This window comes from Aquarana catesbeiana, linkage group LG05 (genome assembly GCF_042186555.1).
Source record: "Aquarana catesbeiana isolate 2022-GZ linkage group LG05, ASM4218655v1, whole genome shotgun sequence".
NCBI classification, from domain to species: Eukaryota; Metazoa; Chordata; class Amphibia; order Anura; family Ranidae; genus Aquarana; species Aquarana catesbeiana.
In genome coordinates this window covers 393,690,002-393,712,194 of record NC_133328.1, presented here as the reverse complement: position 1 = coordinate 393,712,194, position 22,193 = coordinate 393,690,002, and the positions used below count along the sequence as shown (strand labels likewise).

Here is a 22,193-nt window from a genome sequence, read left to right as displayed (position 1 = left end):
CGGCAGTGATCAAATACCAAAAAAAAACGTTTTTGGTAAATCATCATCTACCATCTTCCATGGTGATTGGGATTAGGTTGTCTGTGATACCCGTGTAAATAAAAATGATAGGGTATTTTCCCGACACTCACTTGCACTGAAGAATTGGCTTAGAGAGGCTCTGAAACATCTTCATCCATTCTTTACAGAACAAGTCCAGTTGTATGTGACTAACCACTACTAGTCAGGGACCGAAGTCCTGTGCTCAGGTTAAAGCGCTGTTGTCATTATATAAATGAGTAAAATAATAAAGTTGAAATTAAAAAAATAAGTCTTTTAATTGTTATTTTTAATGTTTTTTTATACCATCGTGAATCTTTTGTATGACCCGTGATCTGCTTTTTTACATGCATTTGTCATTATGTTTATTTTATACAAGGCTTAGTAATACACATTTTGAAAAGGCCATTTTTGGTCTCTAGATTTTCAATAAAAAATGTACAGACCTGTTGCATCAAAGTATGCTGCAAAAGAAACTCTTTGACCCTCTTTCTTTTTGTCCCCAGATATATGGGCATCGGGCTGTCCACACAGGGTGTAAATCTGAATAGATTACCAGGTATGTTCAACAGATTGCTTTGGTGTGTGATATTCCCATTTTATAACTTGTTGCTCCATTGCTTTTATACCTTGTCGTGTTCTGGAGCTAGAGCATGAATGATGTTTTTAAAATATTAATGTGAACTTCAGGGAACCTGGTACTAAATTACAGTTTGTTCTGCGTAAGTGGACATGATTCAGTATATGAATGAATGAATGAAACTTTAATCCTTACCCCAAAATGTGTTCTAGTAACCTTATTCTGCTGGACAAGGCAAGGAATTACAGAATGAGAAACAAAAGAGAGAGTGCAGTGTGCTAGAAATATAAAATAATATGCCAACATTTGATAAAAGCACTTGCGAACTAGTTATCCCTGATTTTTCACACCCTGTTTAAGTTGGGGCATGGCATTTCTGGCTTTGTTTCGCCTTTTGAGTTGTCAATAGGCAAATTGTTTAATGTCTCTTTTTAACGTTCAGCTATGAGACCTGTAAAATATCACATCTACTACTGCAATGTTGTCCAGGGTGTTAGGCAGCTTATACATTGATTTTTTTTTTTTTTTTTTTCATTCAACCAGGGGGTTGAAAAAAAGAAAGTTTTGGATTTCCCCATTCACACATTTGAGGTGGATGGTGGAAACCCTTCTGCTGTGGTATTGTATTCTGACAGCAGGGATCAGAGTACAATGATCAATGTCGCTGGCTATAGCTGGTGGCACTGATCGTTGTGTACAACCAGCTTGCCCATGCACAGCACAGAGAACAGAGAGAACTAGGGCTGCATGCTTCATCTCTTTGCCATCCCAGCCCTCTGCTCAGCTTAGAACAGAGGGAGGAGGAGGGTGTTAACTTTGTGTAGGCTCTGCTTGTGCTGTGTCATCACTGCACGAGCAGAGAAAGGGATATGGGCTGTCTGCTGACCTGGTGGGAATCTGCAGCCTTATTCCCTTCATTAATCAGTTGCAGACCCTGCGCAAGTCTCTATTTCACTCTGAAATAGAGACTGGTGCAGGTGCATCGATGGACCTAAAACTGCTCAGTTAATGTGTCATTTCTGACGGTTTCCTGCACCTTTACAATGGCACAGGAAGCTTAGTTAATTCACCATAATCTGTGTATTTGTATATATAAATATATATTTATACATATATAAATTGCAGTTGTTAAACATGGAGAAAATAGTACATTGCTGCTTCTTGTACTTGTCTACAACATTGCCTGTTAGCAGAACGATAAATGTGAGCTCAATGACATATTGGCATTTAATGCTGAAAACAAACACACACTTTTAGCCCATATCCAGTATAGATAAAGAGAAACTAAGAACCATGTGTAGATAAGATATGTGCTGTGTTGCCTGTATCTGTGGAGCAATAAGGAATTAAATGACCATTTCAACCAGTAACCAATTTTTACTGAAATCTGTGCGTGAAGAATTTACAATTTCGCTTGAAGAATTTCAGGTATAATGTATTTTTACATAGGGGCTTATTTACTATAGCTGGAGAGTGCAAAATTGGGCTCACCTCTGCATAGAAACCAATCAGCTTCCAGGTTTTATTGCCAAAGCTTAAAGTGGTTTGTACAGGCAGAAGGTTTTTAATCTTAATGCATTCTAATCATTAATATTAAAAAGCCTTCTGTGTGCAGCAGCCCCCCTACTACTTACCTGAGCCCCATCTTGATCCAGCAATGTTGCACGAGAGCCTCAGCTGCCCGGGACTCTCCCTCCTCATTGGCTGAGAATGCAGCGAAGCACCATTGGCCCCTGCTACTGTCAATCAAGTCAATGAGCCAATGAGAAGAGAGAGGGGGTGGGCCAGGCCACAGCTCCGTGTCTGAATGGACACAGGGAGATGTGGCCCGTCTCGGGTGCCCCCGCAGCAAGCTGCTTGCTGCGGGGGCACTCAACAGGAGGGAGGGGACAGGGGAGCCAAAGAGGAACCCGATCAGAGGAGGATCTGAGCTGCTCTGTGCAAAACACAGAGCAGATAAGTATAACATGTTTGTTATTTTTAACAAAAAAAAAACTTTAGTATCACTTTAATTGAACAAGCTGAGGTTAGAAGCTGATTCGTTTCTATGCAGAAGTGAGCCTGATTTTGTATTCTCCAGCTTTAGTAAATAAACCCCATAGTTACATTGGCCCAGCTTGGACCTATTTAACTATGCATATATACTATACCTGTGGGATCGCTATAGTAGGTCGCATGTGGAGTGTCTGCCTGACTGCATTGTGAACACAGGTCGTCGGCCACGGGGCACAGGCATCATTTGGAGATTACTTTGGATTCGCTCAATGAATACAAAGTGTTCTCTTGTTTGACCAGGTGGAGAGGCAGGGTGGTGACATCATGTGCTCTATCTTGTCCAATCAGAGAATGCTATGCATTCATTGAGCAAATGCAAAACATTCTCTGAATTGCACCCATGCCCAATGGCCAACCTTCTGTGTTCACAGTGCAGCAGGGCAGCCACTCGACATGCGACCTACTACAGTGATTTCCAGCTCTAGGGATCCTACAAGTAGAGTATAAGCATAGTTACATTGATCCACGTTGGACAAATGTAACTATGTAAAAACATCCATACTTGGAAATCTTCTTTATGCGTCCCCTAATATTTATCCTGTAATCCATTTTCAAAAACTCATTAGCAGACCTCATGTGCAGATTTTGGACTATATATGCTGCCATTATTGACCGCAATTACAGCCTTTATAGTGCTGGTAACCTGCCAGACCTACTACACCAAACACGGTGCTTTCTTCTACAGCATTGAATGCTATGAACTGGGCACAAAGAGGCAAGTAATTCATTCCTCTCTGTAGAACAAAACTTTGCATACGCTATAGTGAACCCCAATCTCTAGCATTATTCAGGATTTGGAAGTATCAGGGCTGGCTCAGAGGGTGATTTCTGGACCGTTTTAAAAATAATCTATGCACTAACTCATGTCCTCAACTGGCTCAAGTACTCCTTCTCAAACTTTAAAATTGTCTGATAATAAATGATGCTCGAATTTGGGAGTATTGCTCTCTTTATTCGCCCATAGATCTAATGTCTTTGTGACCTTATATTTTTATGTGATCCTCTCAGTTTTTACAATCCATGCTGCTTAATTGAGCTGGATAGATTGTTGACATAATCCTAAATTAGAGTGCTGTACAGGCAGTCCCCGAGTTACGAACCTCCGACTTGCGAATGACTTCTACTTACGAACGGGAGGCGGCATGACGTTTTGCGCATGCGCGGCCACTTTTCGACGGCGGGCACCTCAGAAAACATCGGAAAATGACGTCTGCGCATGCGCAGCTACTTGACAGACCATCGGAAAACACCGTCTCTGCCGTTCTGCGCATGCGCTTCTGACTTACGAACATATCTGACTTAAGAACAAACCAGCAGTCCCTAACCCGTTCGTAACTCGGGGACTGCCTGTATATTTAATGAGAATTGTAAATTCAGTCTAAATATATACAGTATGTATTTTTCGTGTTTTGTAACTCATTTACTTCTGCTCTTCTTTTTCCCTTTCTGTCATGATAACCAAAAGGTTGGGATAAACATTCTTATGGATATCATGGAGATGATGGACATTCATTCTGTTCCTCTGGAACTGGTCAGCCATACGGCCCAACATTCACTACAGGCGATGTTATTGGATGCTGTGTGAATCTCATAGACAACACGTGTTTCTACACTAAAAACGGACACAGCCTTGGTAATGTACAAAAATTGTATTGTTTTCTCTACTTGCTGTAAAAAGACTTATTTGAGAATCAGAAAAAAAAAAGTATTGAACTCTGGAACCTGTCCCACCAAATAATGGGCATAGAACAAAGGACTCACCAGCACTGTCTGTGGTCTCCTTGCAACTAAGTCCCCATTGTTCACCTGCTATGCCTTGTTCTGCATTATGTCCCTATGTGGCAGTGGTCTATTTGGTGAGGCAGGACTTTCTTGCCTCCTGTCAAAGTGTGTCTAGCAAGCAGAATGGTGATCAGCACAATAATGATAGCAAATCTTGCTCCAAATCTGAGTAGTCAGAAGCACCAGTGCCTTAATTTATTTTGCAGATAAACAAGTTCAGTAAAACTGTCCTTTGCTCATGTAGGGAAAAGCAACAGGTTTTCTTAAAGCGATACTTAAAGTGCAACTTCAGTCATTTTTTTCATCTTTCCATCTATTAAATCCTCTGCCCTTGTTTTTTTCACTGGATAGTAAAACATTTTTTTTCTGCCAGTAAATACCTTATACAGCCCACTTTCTGTTTCTTGTCTGGTCATTAGCCTGGGCTTATGATATCATGCACAGCTCTCTCTCTGACTCTCGTAAGCGTTGCTAGGAATAAAGGGGGGATGAGTCATAAGACAACTAATTAGAGCTGCAGAGCTGGGGGTGTGCCTCTGTGTGTGTCTGTGTAAATCCAGGAAGTGAACATGCAGCAGCTTCAGCTGCCCACAGTTAAAATGGATGCAGCCAGACTTGGTGGAGGGAGATTTCTACAGCATATTTGGCAAGTACAGAATCACAGTATATATAAAAGAATATGCAAAGTGGTTGGAGGGAAGCTTCAGAATGGCAAAGATGTTTTTATTACAAATTATGTGAGCAGACTGCAGTTCTTCTTTATCTCCCCTTACCCCTTATGTATTCTCCTACAAGTATTACTGGGTTTTCTCCAAAACTCATATCCACACAGTGAATTCAACGTTGTCCCACTGTGATCTGCAATTTAGGTGCCATACAAGGGGTCCTATGGTCCTCTTCAGCTGGCTGCCTCTTCTGGGTGCAGGCAATCGGCTCCAATAATGCAAGCCCGCCGTCCAATTTGCCCCCCAGCTGCTCTGTATGCCGATCTTGCCATGTCTTGGGAGATGTGATGTAAGTATCCCAGGAGGCTACAGGATCAGTGACACATCATTCTGGCCTAGGCTAGAATTTCGGCAGACAGAATGGCCAAAAATTATAAAATAAAATGGAGGAAAAAAAATTCCCACAATTCTACTGGGAAAGGGTGGGGGATTCCTTAAAACTGAACAAACTCTATTTTGGGTTTTTAAGCACTACCCTTACCCTCTTCTCTAATGGCCCAAAGTCTGCGAGGGGTCGCTTGCCGGCGCCAGTCTACATGCCACAGAAAACTGTAAGCAGGCAGGTAGGTGCTCTTTTATTGTAGAAGAGGCACTGCATCTCTCTTCAATAATGGCCTGCCTGCTCAAAATGTGTTGTAAAAATTCCTTCAGTTCCAATTTAAAATCTGCTTCAACTGCTGCTCTTCCCAGCTCCAATTTTTCACTTCAACCATAGCGAGAAAAGGGAACTATCCAATACCTGTGAGTATGGGTACTATGTGACTCAACTTCCTTCCATGTGACAGCACTGATGCTTTGTGATTGGCCAGTCTGGCAGCCAGGGTTGTCAAATGAGGGTGAGGACAGCTTTCAGCCCTGTGTAAGCACTACATTGGCGTGTACGCAGGGCTTCTTCTCTTTGTATTGGTGATGAAAAAGAAGGTATGCAGCATAATTTGAAACTAGTCCAATTATCCATTCAGATTTAAATGTCTACCAGCAATGTTGTATTTTTAGGTACAGCAGGGATAAGGCTTCTGCTTTGAAATAGATACAACCCCAATTCCAAAAAAAAGTTGGGACGCTGTGTAAAATTTACATAAAAACAGAATACAATAGTTTGCTAATCCCAGAAACCCATATTTTATTATAAAAAATGAAAACCTATCAAATGTTTAATCTGAGAAAATGTACAATTTTTTTAGAAAATGTAATTTTGAAATTAAAGGCAGCAACGCGTCTCAAATAAGTTTGGACAGTGCTACCATAAGCTGTCAAAGTAAGTGGTACTAACAAGGAAGAGCTGGAAAAATATTTTGAAACTAATTAGGTTATGTGGTAACAAGTCAATAACATGTTTGGGTATAAAAAGAGCATCTTAGAGAGTCTGGGTGTCTCAGTAGTAAAGATGAGCAGAGTTTCACCAGTCTGTGAAAGGCTGTCTAAAAATTGTCCAACACATTCAGAATGTCCTCATTGTAAAATTGAAAAGACTTTGTACTGTACATGATGATATACAGTATTTAAACTATCATCAAAAGATTTTGAGAATTTGGAGAAATTTCTGTGTACAGGGGACAAGAACGAAACGTATTGGATGCCTGCGATCTTCGGGCCCTCAGATGGCACTGCATTAAAATTGGGCTTGAATCTGTGATTGATTTCACTGCATGGGCTCAGGAATACTTAAAAAAAAATCACTGTCTATGAACACAGTTCGCTGTGCCATCCAAAAATACAAGTTAAAGTGGTTGTAAACTCCATTCGTGAAATTTGACCTATAGCATACAGTTGTGCTCAAAAGTCTGCATACCCTGGCAGAAATTGTGAAATTTTGGCAATAATATTGAAAATATGACTGATCATGCCAAAAAACTGTTTTATTTTAGGATAGCAATCACATGAAGCCATTTATTATCGCATCGTTTTTGGATCCTTTTTAAATCATAATAACAGAAATCACCCAAATGGCCCAGATAAAAAAAAGTTTACATACCCTGGAATGTTTGGCATTGGTACAGACACAGAAGGTGGCATACATGGGTTAAAATCGCAATTAAAGGTTAATTTTCCACATTTGTGGCTTTTTAAATCACAATTAGTTTCTGTGTATAAATAGTCAATGGGTTTGTTAGCTCTCACATGGATGCACTAAGTAGGCTGGGCACTGAGCCATGAGGCGGTAGAAAAGAACAGTCAAAAGGCCTGCGTAACAAGGTACTGAAACTTTACAAAGATGGAAAAGGATATAAAAAGATATCCAAAGCCTTGAATATGGCAGTCAGTACTGTTTAATCACTTATTAAGAAGTGGAAAATGAGGGGCTCTTTGAGTTGTTCAAAGCTTGGGATATTTTTCTTATAACCTAACCCTGCTTTAAACGTCTCCACAACTTTTATCCCTGACCTGCCTGGTGTGTTTCTTGGCCTTTATGATGTTTGTTCACTAAGGTTCTCTAACAAACCCCTGAGGGCTTCACAGAACAGCTATATTTATACTGAGATTAAATTACACACAGGTGGACTCTATTTACTAATTAGGTGACTTCTGGAGGCAATTGGTTCCACTAGATTTTAGTTAGGAGTATCAGAGTAAAGGGGGCTGAATACAAATGCACGTCACACTTTTCACATATTTATTTATTTGTAAAACAATTTGAAAACCATTTATCATTTTCCTTCCTCTTAACAATTATGTGCCACTTTGTGTTGGTCTATCACATAAAATCCCAATAAAATACATTTACGTTTTTGGTTGTAAGATGGAAAAATTTGGAAAATTTCAAGGGTTATAAATACTTTCAAGGTACTGTAGTACATGTAGGAGGATCGTGTTAAAGGTTGCTTAGTCCTTGAAATGAGCAGCTATATTTGTGTGTTTGTTCTGCTAGCGCTGCAGTTGTGCATTCTTAAAATGTAACACTGTGTGTATTCATGAAAATTCTTCTGCTTTAAAATATGTGCACTGCTCATTGGTTCAATTAGTGGGTGTTTCGAAGAGGGTGGTTTTAATCGAGTCACTGAGGATCTGCTGTGAGACCTACTGCAAAGCATACAGATTATTTGGATGGCAAAACAAATCTATATATACATGTTACTGATGCTACATCATTTTTCTTACCACTAAAGATTTCTTCTCCAGTTTATTATAAAAATGTTACTTACAAATTTAAAAGTAAAACCCATTTTTTTATGTTTCAACAGGTATCGCCTTTACAGACCTCCCAGTGAGTTACCCTTTAAAATTTAAGTCCGTTTTTTTTTTTTTTTTTTTTTTTCTTTGAGGCACAGTGCTTCAAATTTCATGCTGTCTCTATTGCCTAGGAGCCTCCAAGCAGATTTATGCATAACCTGGTAAATGGAAATAGGAATCTGGGATATCAGGCTGCAAGACAATACTTATAGATCTTGTTAATGGCAATATGTAAAGTTGGCCACACATAAGAGTGATGGCAGGAAAAAGGCCAAGTGGTCCATTGAGTTCTTCCCATTTTTTTTTTTTTTTTTTTAATAGATAAAAAAAAGATATATACTGTATATATCTTTTTATATAGTCAGTGTGTGTGTGTATATATGTATGTGTGTGTGTGTATGTATGTATATATATATATATATATATATATATATATATATATATATATATATATATATATATATATATATATATATAATCTGTCCTACTATAGATCTGAGGAAAAAAAGCAAGAAAATATATACATTAACAAATCAGCCAAACTCAGTGCACCACTTCATCTTTTTTCTGCCATCACTGTGGCCAACTTTATGTATTTTTGCCATTAACAATATCTGTTTGCATTGCCTTGCAGCCTAATATCCCAGTTTCCTATTGCCATTTGCCAAGTTATGAATGTACAATTTTCTTTAGTTCTACGAACAACTTTGTAGTACAAGAGCCTGCCTGATTGAACAGAAATTGAAAGATTTGTTTTGGGAAGCCCTCATATTACAAAGATTTGGTAAATATGAGATTGAAAACTCAAATTGTAAGATGTATGGCCAGCTTTAGGCCTTGTTCAAACATGCTTAAAATTCTGACACTGAACAAACACGCCTATAGAGGTAATGCCTGCTGTTCGCCGCATTTGATGTGCTTTTTAACATGCTTTTCCCAAATGCCCTATGTGCATTTGATGCACGCTAAAAACGCACCCCAAACACCTATTATTTTTGTTGTTGTGAACAAGGCCCAACTCATCACAAACGCATGCCAGTGCTTTACCATAGACCTGAATGGAAGGAGTTGAGATGTTTCAGCTCCTTCCATACTCAACATGTAGCTTCATATTTGAAGTGCAGCAACACAAACTCTTCACATTTTGATAATGTGAACAGCTCTGTGTGCTGTCCATATCGATTGCAGACTGCTTTAACGGGCATTTGAGGAGCGATAAAACGTGCCTAAAACACCTGCTTTTAATGCTGGTGTGAACAGGGCCTTGGGCACAGTTCTAGTGCAATGAGATATGGGCTTCAACAATTGGGCCACAACCATTCCTAAAAAGCGATCATAGAATTTACTCTATTTATAAGTAGTATATTTAATGGGTTTCAGTTGGCAGGCATGTGTTTTTCATATTTCTGCCTTGCTGTCACATTGTTTAGCTCTGCCTACTAATTTATATAGCCAATAGTGCTCTTGACAGCTAACCATAAGATTTCAGCAGTTCTTCATCCTGAGACTAACGTGGGGAGTTTTCTGCAGAAGGATTTACAGTATATTACTGGTAGCCTTATTAAATAGGGACCTTTATATTGCTTTTATTTTGGGGCTCTGTGAATCTAGGTTAGTACAAGTCTGTCAATTATTTACATTTTATGTAAACCTTTTTCATCCATTTGTATTGAAGATTGGTAAGGTAAAGCTTTTGGCATGGTCTACTGCAGGGGGTTGACAACCTGATTAGCCAGTAGAATTGCTTTTACAAAAAAAACAGCATCGCCTGGCCATGCCCAAAAAAAGCAATACTGGGATGAGGTCCTTGGCTGCAGGCATTATCCCAGTGTAGCACTTTAAACCCGCAACAGAAATGTACATTAGCCAGTCTTAAAGTGGTTAAAGTAGAAATCCAGCTTTAACCTAATGTTGTCCTAAAAATGCCCCCCCAAAACCTAAGCTGATTAACCTATTTTCAGGCCACTCCAGTCTGGTCATGTTATCTCACCTTTGTAAGCCAGTGGGGTATGTAGGGGATAGGAGGGAGCACCAACAACAGCTGGGACATGGGAGCCTATGGGTGACATCCTCACTTCAGCCAATGTCAAGCGCTCTCCGCTCTGCAGCCACCGCTGGCTAATACAGGGAAGATCACATTACCGGGGCAGGCAGGAAATGGGTAAATATATAGATTTTTTTTTTTTTTTTTATAGTGACATTTTTCTTGATATCCATTTTATTAAGGCCTTGCTAGTTAATTTCTTTAAGGGGATAAAAACAGGTCGCTGCACCCTGGTGATCTTTGATCTCTTCCATGTTGCTCGGGTAGATCTCCACCTCTGAAAGGTTGCCTACCCCTAGTCTACTGGCAGTCCAGGGTTATCGCTGATTATTCACAAATGATGCCTGGTAAAGATTTCTCTACACGGTTTTGAAAGGGGATATGTCACTTGTCTAGAAGCAGTTGACTTGGCTCAAGTTTTTGACTTGATCCTATGGTGTTTATTTCAGGAAATCCCTGTGAATTTCCCAGTATATACTGAAGACCGGACTTAAAATAGACCTTGTAGACCAGGCTGTCAATTGAGAGTTGGGTCAATCATTTCTTCGCTCATAACTTTTATCCAAACTGATGAATACCATTTCAGATTAGATATTTTCTCAATGAGGAATAGGTTTATCATGATGTTCTAATTGATACATAAATAGGAAACCTTGTCTATAAGTTTTAGAACTAAACTCCAACTTTATTCAGTGTGTATAAAGTAATGTTAAATTTGCATATACTTCTGAGTACTTTCTACGCTTGAGATTTCCCATCACGGTAGCAAGCCAGTAGTAGTGTAAAGATAAATGTTAAAAAATGGGACTGTCAGTGTAAATATTTATAGAGCTTTGCTATTATAGGATCAGGTTGTAGTTTGGCTGAACTTTACTCTTCCCTCCTTTTATCTGTGTCATTCTTAACTGCTACACAACAAGAACTGATTATTTTATTTATTTTTTAAAGCCGAACCTGTATCCAACTGTTGGACTTCAAACACCTGGTGAAGTGGTTGATGCAAATTTTGGCCAGAGTCCCTTTGTGTTTGATATCGAAGACTATATTCGGGAGTGGAGAGCCAAAATTCAGGCACAGATTGAAAGGTTTCCAGTTGGTGGAGACTGGCAGTCTGTAATTCAAAAGTGAGTACTTTTGTGTGACAAGTTCAGCCTGCAGGAGATGGCTGCAAAAATGATAGCCCTCTGGTTACTGAATGTCTAAGCACCTGGAAAATAAATGATTGTTGCCATACAGTGTAATGGGTCACCAAGGAAGAAAGAAAGTTCACTCTTGTTTACCACATCCTTCTTAATACGCTTTTGCTGCCTTATGGAAGAACAATTGGGCTGAGTAATAGTGGATTTGTAGCCCATTAAAGCCAATTGACCATTCCCTGTGCAAATTAAAGAAATATTATTAAATTCTACAAAGATGCACTGCATTTTATTCATATCTGTTTAAATACATATATGGCATAATTAACTATTCAGATGGTCAAAATCTTTTGTGCTTTCTTCTTTACTTATACTGAATGCTTAGGAATATTTATGGCTTTGTGTGCTTGGCCCTATGCTAAAGTTGGCATGTATCCATGCCTGGCTATTGAGACATCATTAATTCAGTCCTGCCGTTCGATCCATGAGTGCAAGTTTATTGTACTAATTTATAACTACATTCAGTGATGCCTTAAATGAGAATAGTAACCAGGTAGCTATAGATTTTATAAAAAGACTAACGGCTGTGCAGTGTACTTTTACCCTACAGCGCAGTAATCCATTATTATCATTTAGAAGATACAAGCGTTCCCAGTTGTGATGTACAAGGCCACTTGGTATTCTGCAGATAGTTGGAGGCCACAGAGCCCGAGCGTGTCTAATGCAAGGTGTACCATGATACAATGATTTGATTCTAAATGTGACTAAGGAACTAATTGAAACTGTGCTGTTTTTTTTTTTTCGATGTCCTCCCGACTCATTCTGTTTTAAAGCTCCCTTACACCTCTTCCTTTTATTTTAGGATGGTTTCTTCATATCTTGTGCATCATGGCTATTGCTCTACAGCAGAAGCCTTTGCCAAGTCCACTGACCAGACTGTTCAGGAAGAGCTGGCCTCCATCAAGAATCGGCAAAGTAATGTATTTTTCCACATTTGATCATGTCACTTGTTACATAGTTAGTCTGAAAGAAAAAAAAAAAAAAAGACACAAGTCCATCAAGTTCAACCAATAAAAAAAAGGGGGGGAGATTATGCAATCCTATATACACAATCTAATACCCGTAGTTGATCCAGAGGAAGGCAAAAAAAAAAAACCGTCAAAACATTATCCAGTTTGCTTCAGCAGGGGAAAAAATTCCTTCCTGATCCCCCAAGAAGCAATCCGATATTTCCTGGATCAACTTTACCTATAAATGTTAGTATCCAGTTATATTATGAACATTTAGGAAAGATTCCAGGCCTTTTTTAAAGCAATCTACTGAGCTGGACACAACCAGCTCTTGAGGGAGTCTATTCCACATTTTCACAGCTTTTTTCTTTGAACATTCACCTGTAGTATCAAAGTGCTGTTCAGACCCGTGGTCACCTGTAGCTAACATCATTGCTCATTCTCAAGATATTTAAAGCTGGGCTCCAGTCTCCTAAGCAGTTTTATGATAAAACCACCCCCATTATTCTTAGTACGCGTACTATCTAATTTAGATATTGTGATAATTGTCCTCATAGTTTTTATTTATAAATTTGTAATCTCTTATTTGATCTCTGAAGCAGGCAGGGGCTATTGAGGATGTGGGCATCTGAAGCACACTCCTGTGTATTTCTGGGATTTGGTGCAGCTGGCTACCCAGCATGCACCACCCGATCTCGCACCTACGCAGTAATGACACTGCGTGATGCATTTTGTTGATTACAGGAGTTGAAGACTCCTGGAATAGATAACTCTGAAATCCCAGGAGTCCAAGGGAATCGCCTAATGATGTAATCACTTAGGTAGCTGAGACCAGAAATGCCGGCAGATTGCATTAAAATAAGGTATTCATAAATAATAAAAAAAAAAAATCCATAATATACATTTACTGTACTTAGGATGGGCATTATAATCCGAGGAAGTTTAAAAAATGGGTGAAATTCCACTTTAACAGTGTTTGAATGTTAATGGGTGCATAGGGCTACCAACAGTCATTTCAGAATTATTGTTTTCTATTGTAGCTTGTCTCCATTGTGCTATATGCCAAGGGTTCCTAACCACTGTCTGTCTCTCTGATGCACTTGATATTGTTTTATGGTGGCTTTACAGCAGGAATGGTATTATTTATCCAACTGACAACCTGTTTCATGTTATACTTTCCACAAAAAGAAGCAAAAAGATTTCAATTTATATCCTCCCTTCGCCATGCTTTTACTCTGCAGGAAGTCTTGATGATTGATTTTTAGGCATCAGGAAACCTTTGGTAAAAATTATTAGTTAAAGTTTTCCTTTGAGACAAGGAAGAAGATTTTTCCGGAGTAACTGATTTTAGGTCCACATTGAGTTAAAATGGAGAGACTGAAATTGTTCTGAAGGTAACGGAAGAGGAACCTAGGGGAGGAAAGAGGGAAGGGAAAGGAAGAGAAAGAGGAAAGGTAAGGCGGTTCATGTACTCGTATAAGACATTTGTTTATTGATTGCCTGGGCACTTGCCGTATGTTGAAGCAAGGTGCTAGATGGTAATATCTGGTCCAAAGAGATGAGAGAGTATGTCTCTCAGGTCAATGGCATCTGAAAGCTATAGCTAGCACAGAACTTTATCCAAGGAAATTGCTAATCATGTAAATCTCATGTAGTTGGGCTGTCCACTCCTGTTCAGCTCATCCACCCATTCTTTTATAGTTGGTGGGGATGTTGAGCTGCAGTGTCTATGGAATCACTGCTCTGGCAGCCAAAAGGAAGAAGGGGAGAAGGCCCTTAATCTTAGCTAGGGACTCGGGAATTATGGATAGAAGACCTATCTGTGGAGTCTTAAGGGCTATGTTTGAGGTTATTATCAGGTATGTGTCTGATGGTGTCCCAAAAGTGTCGTAATTGTGGGCAATCCTGCCAGACATCCAGGGGAAGATAGACATCGCCAGCAATGTCTGAGACAGTTGGAAAAATTCTGTGCAGTAGGTGTGGTCAACGGCACCATCTAGTTAAAGCAGTATTCACTCCAAAATTCTTAGATGTGATGGCTGCATTAGTTTTTCTTTTTAGGCTTGCTTTCTTCTATTTCATCTGGTAGTCCAGTCAGTAAATCTGCTGTTTTCAAAAGAACAAGCTCTCCGGCAAATGTATTGGTTACAGGGATGAGACAAACAATTTAACACTGGCAGGGGTGCTTACAGTGATGAGCTATTATTTATTTATGTAAAACCTTTATCCCAAAAGGGAAAAAACTGTTTGCTGTAATTGCTTATAAAGTATTAGCTGAAGTTTGGCTTCAATTTTTACTTTATTGAAATCTCCTTGTCCATCTAACATTCTCCTCCCCCCAAACTGACAATGCTGCAGTCCAAAGGTGCCCCCTGTGCTCCTTCATCCAGAGTTGAGGCACTCTATTACAGGGAAAAAAAAAAAAGTGTTAGTGAAAATTGAAAAAGCCTAAAAAAAAAATAATGCAGCCACCACATCTAATGAATGGTAAGCTGTGTAATATACAGTAAAACTTCCATTGGTGAGTCAGAAATGGGATCAACCGGCTCCGGATGTTTACCATAGAGATTTCCGGCGGACTAGATGGTCGCTGGAGTGTCTATGATCATTCAGAGGCCGGGCGCGATGTTATGATGTCACGCCCTGCCTCTGCATTCAAACGAATGCTGCCGCCTCAGCTGAGAAGCCAAGATCTTTTTTTTTTTTTTCTTATGATTTCAGGCTTCCCAGTCTTACTGACCCCATATCTCACCGTAAAGAGGATCGATCATGCCATATTCCTATTACAAGGGATGTTTACATTCCTTGTAATAGGAATAAAAGTGATCAAAATTTTTATTTATTTATTTTTTTTTTTTTAAAGTCTAACTAAAAAAGAAAAAGTAAAAATGAACAATAATAAAAAAAAATTTAAAGTGCCCCTGTCCCCTTGTGCTCGGACATAGAAGCGAAAGCATACGTAAGTCCCGCCCACATATGAAAATGGTGTTCAAACCACACGTGAGGTATCGCTGCAAACATTAGAGCGAGACCAATAATTCTAGCACTAGACTTCCTCTGTAACACAAAACATGTAACCAGTAAAAAAATTTAAAGCGTCGCCTATGGGGATTTTTAAGTACCGAAGTTTGGCGCCATTCCACGAGTGTGTGCAATTTAGAAGCATGACATGTTAGTTATCTATTTACTCGGCATAACTTCATCTTGCACATTATGCAAAAATAATAATTGGGCTAACTTTATTTATTTTTATTTTTTTTTTAAGCACAAAAAAACATGTTCGAAAAATTGCTGCGCAAATACTGTGCGAGATAAAAAGTTGCAACGACCGCCATTGTATTCTCTAGGGTCTTTGCAAAAAAAAAAACATATGTAATGTTTGGGGGTTCTATGTAATTTTCCAGCAAAAAAAAAAAATATTTTTAAATGTAGGAGAGAAATGTCAGAATTGTCCTGGGTGGCAAGTGGTTAAAGTGGGGGGGAGTTTTTTTTTTTTTTTTTTTAAGTTTTGGACAGAGGGCATATGGATTAAGTTATTATAACTATTTCCCCATTAGGGAGATGCACCATCTGTTCTGTCCTGTTTACCGTTATCATTGAAAGCGAAAAAACCCAAAACCCAAATTTTGGGTTGTCCTTAGAAAAGTAATAGAGGGGAAATCTTCCCATGTGGACACAAGTTCTGGTGACCTAGGGGTCCCAATGGGTTCTCTTATTTTGCAGGGATTTCCTCTCACTTCCTGTTTGACTATGGGACAGGAAGTGAATGCAACACAGTGAAAAAAATCTGATATGAGTTATAGCCCTCCCTTACTCTAAAATGGGAAAAAAAATATCTTCTATTTGCCGCACCAAACTGGCCATAGCAAAATTATGCTACATGATGGAGCCACTGAATACATCCAATTATGAATTTTAATGATCTGTATAGCAACGTTACCCACAAGGCCGTGTGTGTGTGTGTGTGTGTGTGTGTGTGTGTGTGGTGGTGGTGGGGGGGGGGGGTACCACTGTACTGGGTGACTAGGATGTTGGTGGGAAGGGTGATTGGTGCCCGGGTGCAATTACTGGAACCAGTGTCCTGTATGGCTCTCTGCAGCAGCTGAAAGCTGGCTTCTTCTCTGCCACCCGCCGGCTTTCAACCTCTGCAGAGAGAGCCATACAGAAGATCAGTTCCAGCAATTGTCCCCCTGGTGCAACAATCACCCTCCCGGTGCACCATACATTTCCCCCTGCTGCCCAGGCTTCCCTGGGTGCCCACCCCCGCAGTGCTGCCGGCTTCCCTCTACTCCACACCAGCAGCTGCAAGCACACAATAGGATCCTTCAGGGTGGAGAGTGGGGGAAGGGTCCTGTATATTCTTTCCTGAGGGATGGCTGTATGGGAACCCATTGTTTCTAACAGCAGCCCTGGTTACCCATAGCAACCATTTCACGTTAATCATGCATTCATGTTAAGTGAACTGAAATCTGGTTTGATGCTTTCTGGTACTGTTATTGAAATACACCACTGTTGTATTACACCCTGTACCAGCGCTCCATTCATTTCTATTGGGACATACTGTTGCACGGGCACAGCCGCTGTTTCCGAATATAAAATGCAGGTGGGTGCAGATCCCCAAACGCATACAGGATTCGTTTGGGGGCCTACACCCTCCTGCATGCTATATTCAGGCACAGCGGCTGTGCTCATGTAGCCGCTTGTCCCAATAGAAATGAATGGGACACTGGCATGGGGATCCAAGGAACAGCTGTGCATCCCCGTTCCAGAAAAGACGGCCCTGCATGGAAGACGCATGTCTGTGCCCTTAGTTTTTCTGCTTTGTGAGTAACTTTTATAGCCTTAAACGGTCTCATACAGAAGTATAGGTCAAGTTTGCAGTGAACAATAACAAATTTCATCCTGTTGTAATTGATTCCTGTGATCGCTTAAGGCCTCATGGACACTGGATGTAATAAATATGCCAGTAGCGTTGCCGCGTTAAAAACGCAAGTTTTTGTCTTTTATGTATTATTATTTTTTTGCGTTCTGCCGCATTAGTGTTTTTCCAGTGTTGGAGTGTTTTACAGCTGAAAAACTCCTCTTCAGACCCACTAGTTCTGTGTTTTTTCCAACCAGAAAACGCCCTTCCCAAAAACTGCTGATAATAGCCTATGTATGCACGGACACATAGGATAACATGCTGGGGAGTTTATTGGCTGCAGAAAAAACACCTGGCATAAAACACAGCAGCTGTAGCAGCATTCATTTTGAACTTTATAGTACTTTTTGAAAACTTGATTTAGGCTCGGTTCACACTCAACACGGATCCGTCTCACAGCAGGGGTCCGGTGTGTCCTGGTTCACTGTTTCAGGTCCGATTTCGGGCTGAATTCGTACCTGAAACGGACTAAAAGACACATAGCGTTTTTCTGCAAAATGCACTGGACCTCCTGCAAAGATATGTTATTGCAGGGATCCCGCATCCAATTCCCAATAGTGTGAACCCAGCTTTAAGCTTACTTTTCTCTTTAAAGAGCACCTGTAGGTTAGTAATAGGCATTGTAAGCCTCCTATTCCTTCTGTATTGTAAGTGTACTGTCCCCCTTTTTATTGTTAAGCGCTGCATAAACGGTTGGCGCTATATAAATCCTGTATAATAATAATGATGTGAAAGTGGAGAATAATGGAGGTAGATGCCATTGGTTGCACTAGTGTTGTTTTAGTGCAATTTTAAAGGCTTTCAGTTAAAGCTGGTCTTACACTTTGAAATTTGAATGTGCAATCTCTATTCAGTCTCCTTTGAATATAGTCAAGTATGATGTCATACTGCGTAATTTCTGGTAGGCCTAACACAAAGTTTGCTTAACGTTGAACTGTGTATGGCTAGCTTGAAGACTTACTGTTGTGCTGTGTGATTCCACGCTGTTAAAGTCCCAGTGGAATTACTAGCTTATAAAGCTGATTAAGAGATGGGTGTTGTAGGATATATTTTTTCATTCAGTCAAGATTACTAGGACACCAAACTGCTATACAGTATTTCCTCTTTACTTCAGCTATATGCATGCAGCACCACTTTATAGTAAGGACCGGGCAGTTCCATTGCTCACAGGTTGCCGCCTAATATTAACAACTGATTATGCTTGCTTACTACTAATCTTTTGTACAGTTAATGCCAAAAGGAGCAAAGCTTTAAGACTTCTGTTTCATATTTCATAGAGTAGTTTTATACCAAGGGAGTAAGCATTTTATTTATTTGCCCTCCAGGGATCCAGAAGCTGGTACTAGCCGGGAGAATGGGTGAAGCTATTGAAACCACACAACAATTATACCCCAACCTACTAGAGAGAAATCCTAATCTTTTTTTCACCCTAAAGTAAGTATCCAGTCTTTTTTATATGTACGATCTCTTAAATCTATTGACTACAACTACACTTGCCTGCACTTCATGTACAATATATGTTCATTTCAATATATTTTTAAAATAGGAAAATGCCCTTTGACAGAAGTATAATCCATATTCATATATATCTTTTTCTTTAAATCCAATTTTAACTTTTTTTTTTTTTTTTTTTTTTTTTTTTAACCAGAGTAAGGCAATTCATAGAAATGGTGAACGGGACTGACAGTGAAGTGAGATGTCTGGGAGGTCGCAGCCCCAAATCACAAGACAGTTACTCAGGTAGATGAGCTTTTTATGGAACTGTACATTAAACAATAATTATGTACATTGTTATCATGTACAGTATGTTCGTTGTTTGTGTTAATGTTTTACAAGTTTGACGTGCATTGTGAAGAACCCCGTGCCCAAGGTTTAAAGTGGAACTTTACCCTCCCTACCACCACCCTCACCCCTTTTTTGTTTTTGTTTTTTGTTTTTTTCTTAACCCCCACTTAACTGGTTGCAGGTCCTGTACATTTAAGTTACTCACCTGCCCAGCGGATCCAGCATTGTCCTGCTGAGATCCGCTTCTTCTATGAACTCCCCTCAGTCACCGATGGACCGTTGCCTGGCCCCGCCCCCTCCTCCTTTCCCAATGAAGGACTATGCCTCTTGGGATATGAGATGAACATATCCCAGGAGGTGATGTCATTCACCTAGATAAATGACGTGCACTTGAGGAGGAGGAGGGGCAAAAAAAAGCCTGATTTCTGCAGCGGAGGAGAGGAAGGGTGGACAGGAGCCATCATACCCTGGGGGGGTGAAGTTCTGCTTTAACCACTTCAGCCCAGAATGAGTCACGACCCCCCCCCCTTAATGACCAGGCCACTTTTTGCGATACTGCACTGCATCACTTTAACTGACAATTGCGCACAGTCATGCGACATTGTGCACAAAATTTATGTCGTTTTTTTAGCGCTTTCTCTTGGGGGTATTTGATCACCTCTGCGGTTTTTATTTTTGGGGCTGTAAACAAAAAAAGAGCGACAATTTTGAAAAAAAAAACCCAATATTTTCTACTTTTTGCTAAAATATCCCATAAAAAATAAAAAATAATTTCTTTACCAGTTTAGGCCAATATCTATTTTTGGTAAAAAAAAAATCGCAATAAGCGTATATTGATTGGTTTACGCAAAAGTTATAGCGTCTACAAAATAGGGGATATATTTATGGCATTTTTAATATACTTTTTTTTTTTTTTTTTCACTAGTAACGGTGGCAATTTTTAGCGGGACTGCCACATTGTGGCGGACAGATTGGACACTTTTGACACTTTTTTTGGGGCCATTGACATTTAAACAGCGATTAGTGCTAAAAACAATTGCCACTGATTACTGTATAAATGACAAGGAATGGGGTTAACACTAAGGGACGATCAAGGGGTTAAGTTTTCCCTAGGGAGGTGTTTCTAACTGAGGGAGGGTTAGTGGACTGACTGGGAGTGGAGAGAGATCGCTGTTCCTGATCATTAGGAACAGCAGATCTCTCTCTCCTCCCCTGTCTGAACGGGGATCTGACAGATCCCCCTTCTGGCTCTTTGTGGAGCGATCGCAGCCGCCAACCACACTCTTCGGCATCGCGCCGTGGGTGCCTGCTATTGCTCTTAAAGCGGCCGACCTACAGCGATTTGCGCAGCCATGCCAACCTGACGCAGTATAATGATGGCGGCAGGTCAGCAAGCGGCTAAAACTGGTACACAGGATGAGAATATTGGGCAAATGATCGTCCATGTTTTTTTGTCTCATATGAAAAATGAAGAGGTTACTAAGGTTGCAAAAATTCTTGTATGATAGAATACAACTTCAGAAGCGATGTATTGTAATGTATTATTTCGTTTCCGAGCATGTGTGGTCTTGGTCTTCTGATTTTTTTTTTTTTTCTTTTCAAACCAAACAAATACTGTACTGATTAAACAATAATCGCTCCTTCTGTTATTGTACAAGAGAAATTTTCATGCTTGTCCCTTTAGATAATTTCACATGAACTGTCGTGATCGTCTCTGTTGATTAGATTATCGTACGATCAATTTGAGAGAGTTTTTTTTTTTTTTTTTTTTTTGCGTCCGATTTTCTGATCGTGTGTACTAAGCTTTAGTAACAGATTGGATTGTATTATTCCTAATTTGTTATTGATCAACCTTTGCATGGGGCCAAAGGCCTACTTATTTTTTCTGTTAACTCCTAACATGGCAAATGCTGTATAAATAAACCTAATATCTTTAAAGAAGGCAAAGCCAGATGCTTGCACATGCCTTTAGCATTAAAGCTGAACTCCTGGCAGATATAATATAAAAGTATACCATTTAGAATGGCTGTAAATTACTTCTAATTGATTGAATATATAGTAGAAGTAAATGAGTCTGCCAGGTTTTTGACTGCAAGAAGGTGGAGGAACAGCATGGGGAACTAATCAGGCTCCACTGCATTGCATTGTGCTGTTAATCTAGTCTTGGAGCCTTCTGACTGGAGGAGAGAGCAGAGTGGATAGAATAAGGACCTTAGCAGGGTGCTGATATATCATTTTTGTTCTCTTAGCAGGCTGGGGGTGGGTTGATGACCAACCTGTAATACCTAACTGCAAAGGAGAAAAGTAAGGCGAGGGACCTGGTTAAACTGTCTTGCAGGCCTGCCTGAATAGCCTAGTTGTCTGAATAAAAGTACACATCTTTGACAGTTGGGACAGATCACACATCTCTTTAAATGAATACAAAGCTTCCTCTGGCTGAGTGAGAGGGGTGGGCTGACGATGTCATGCTCTCAGACTCGTCCAATCAGAGGAAGCTTTGTATTCATTCACAGAATACAAAGCTGCCTATGATTGGCTGAGCGCTGCTCAGCCTGACTCTATTTTGTTCTGGGTGCGAGACGGGGAAGTCTCTGTCTCACAGCTGGAACCCAGCACTGTGTACTATATGTAGCTGAAGTTGTATGCAGTACATACAGTGCTTAGAGACACTGCAGCACTTTGGACCAACTATTTAAAGTGACATGAAACTTGGTCAGCTTTAAATAATGCAATTTTGTGGGATGAAACTTAGGTATTGGGTACAGACGCCTACATTCCGTTATGCATTCCTTTTGGATTCCACTACACTGCTGCTGTAAAAAACATCAAAAAATCATTGAGGGGGATGTCAAGCAGACATCGGGGTTGATTTACTAAAGGAAAATCCTCTGTGCACTACAACTACACTCGCTGTAGATCTGAGGGGAAGCTCTGCTGATTTCTAT

The 22,193-nt window shown here is 40.0% G+C and overlaps 1 protein-coding gene across 2 annotated transcripts in view; it reads left to right on the top strand.

Moving 5' to 3' along the window:
- The window catches only part of RANBP9 (RAN binding protein 9), a 90,095-nt gene that overhangs the window by 51,327 nt on the left and 16,575 nt on the right, over nucleotides 1-22,193 (top strand). For both annotated transcript variants that reach the window (XM_073631085.1, XM_073631084.1), the window contains exons 3-9: nucleotides 546-598; nucleotides 4,140-4,307; nucleotides 8,364-8,386; nucleotides 11,345-11,520; nucleotides 12,395-12,507; nucleotides 18,789-18,897; nucleotides 19,112-19,203. In XM_073631085.1, coding sequence (XP_073487186.1) covers nucleotides 546-598; nucleotides 4,140-4,307; nucleotides 8,364-8,386; nucleotides 11,345-11,520; nucleotides 12,395-12,507; nucleotides 18,789-18,897; nucleotides 19,112-19,203 — 734 coding nt within the window. The remainder of the gene's footprint in view (nucleotides 1-545; nucleotides 599-4,139; nucleotides 4,308-8,363; nucleotides 8,387-11,344; nucleotides 11,521-12,394; nucleotides 12,508-18,788; nucleotides 18,898-19,111; nucleotides 19,204-22,193) is intronic.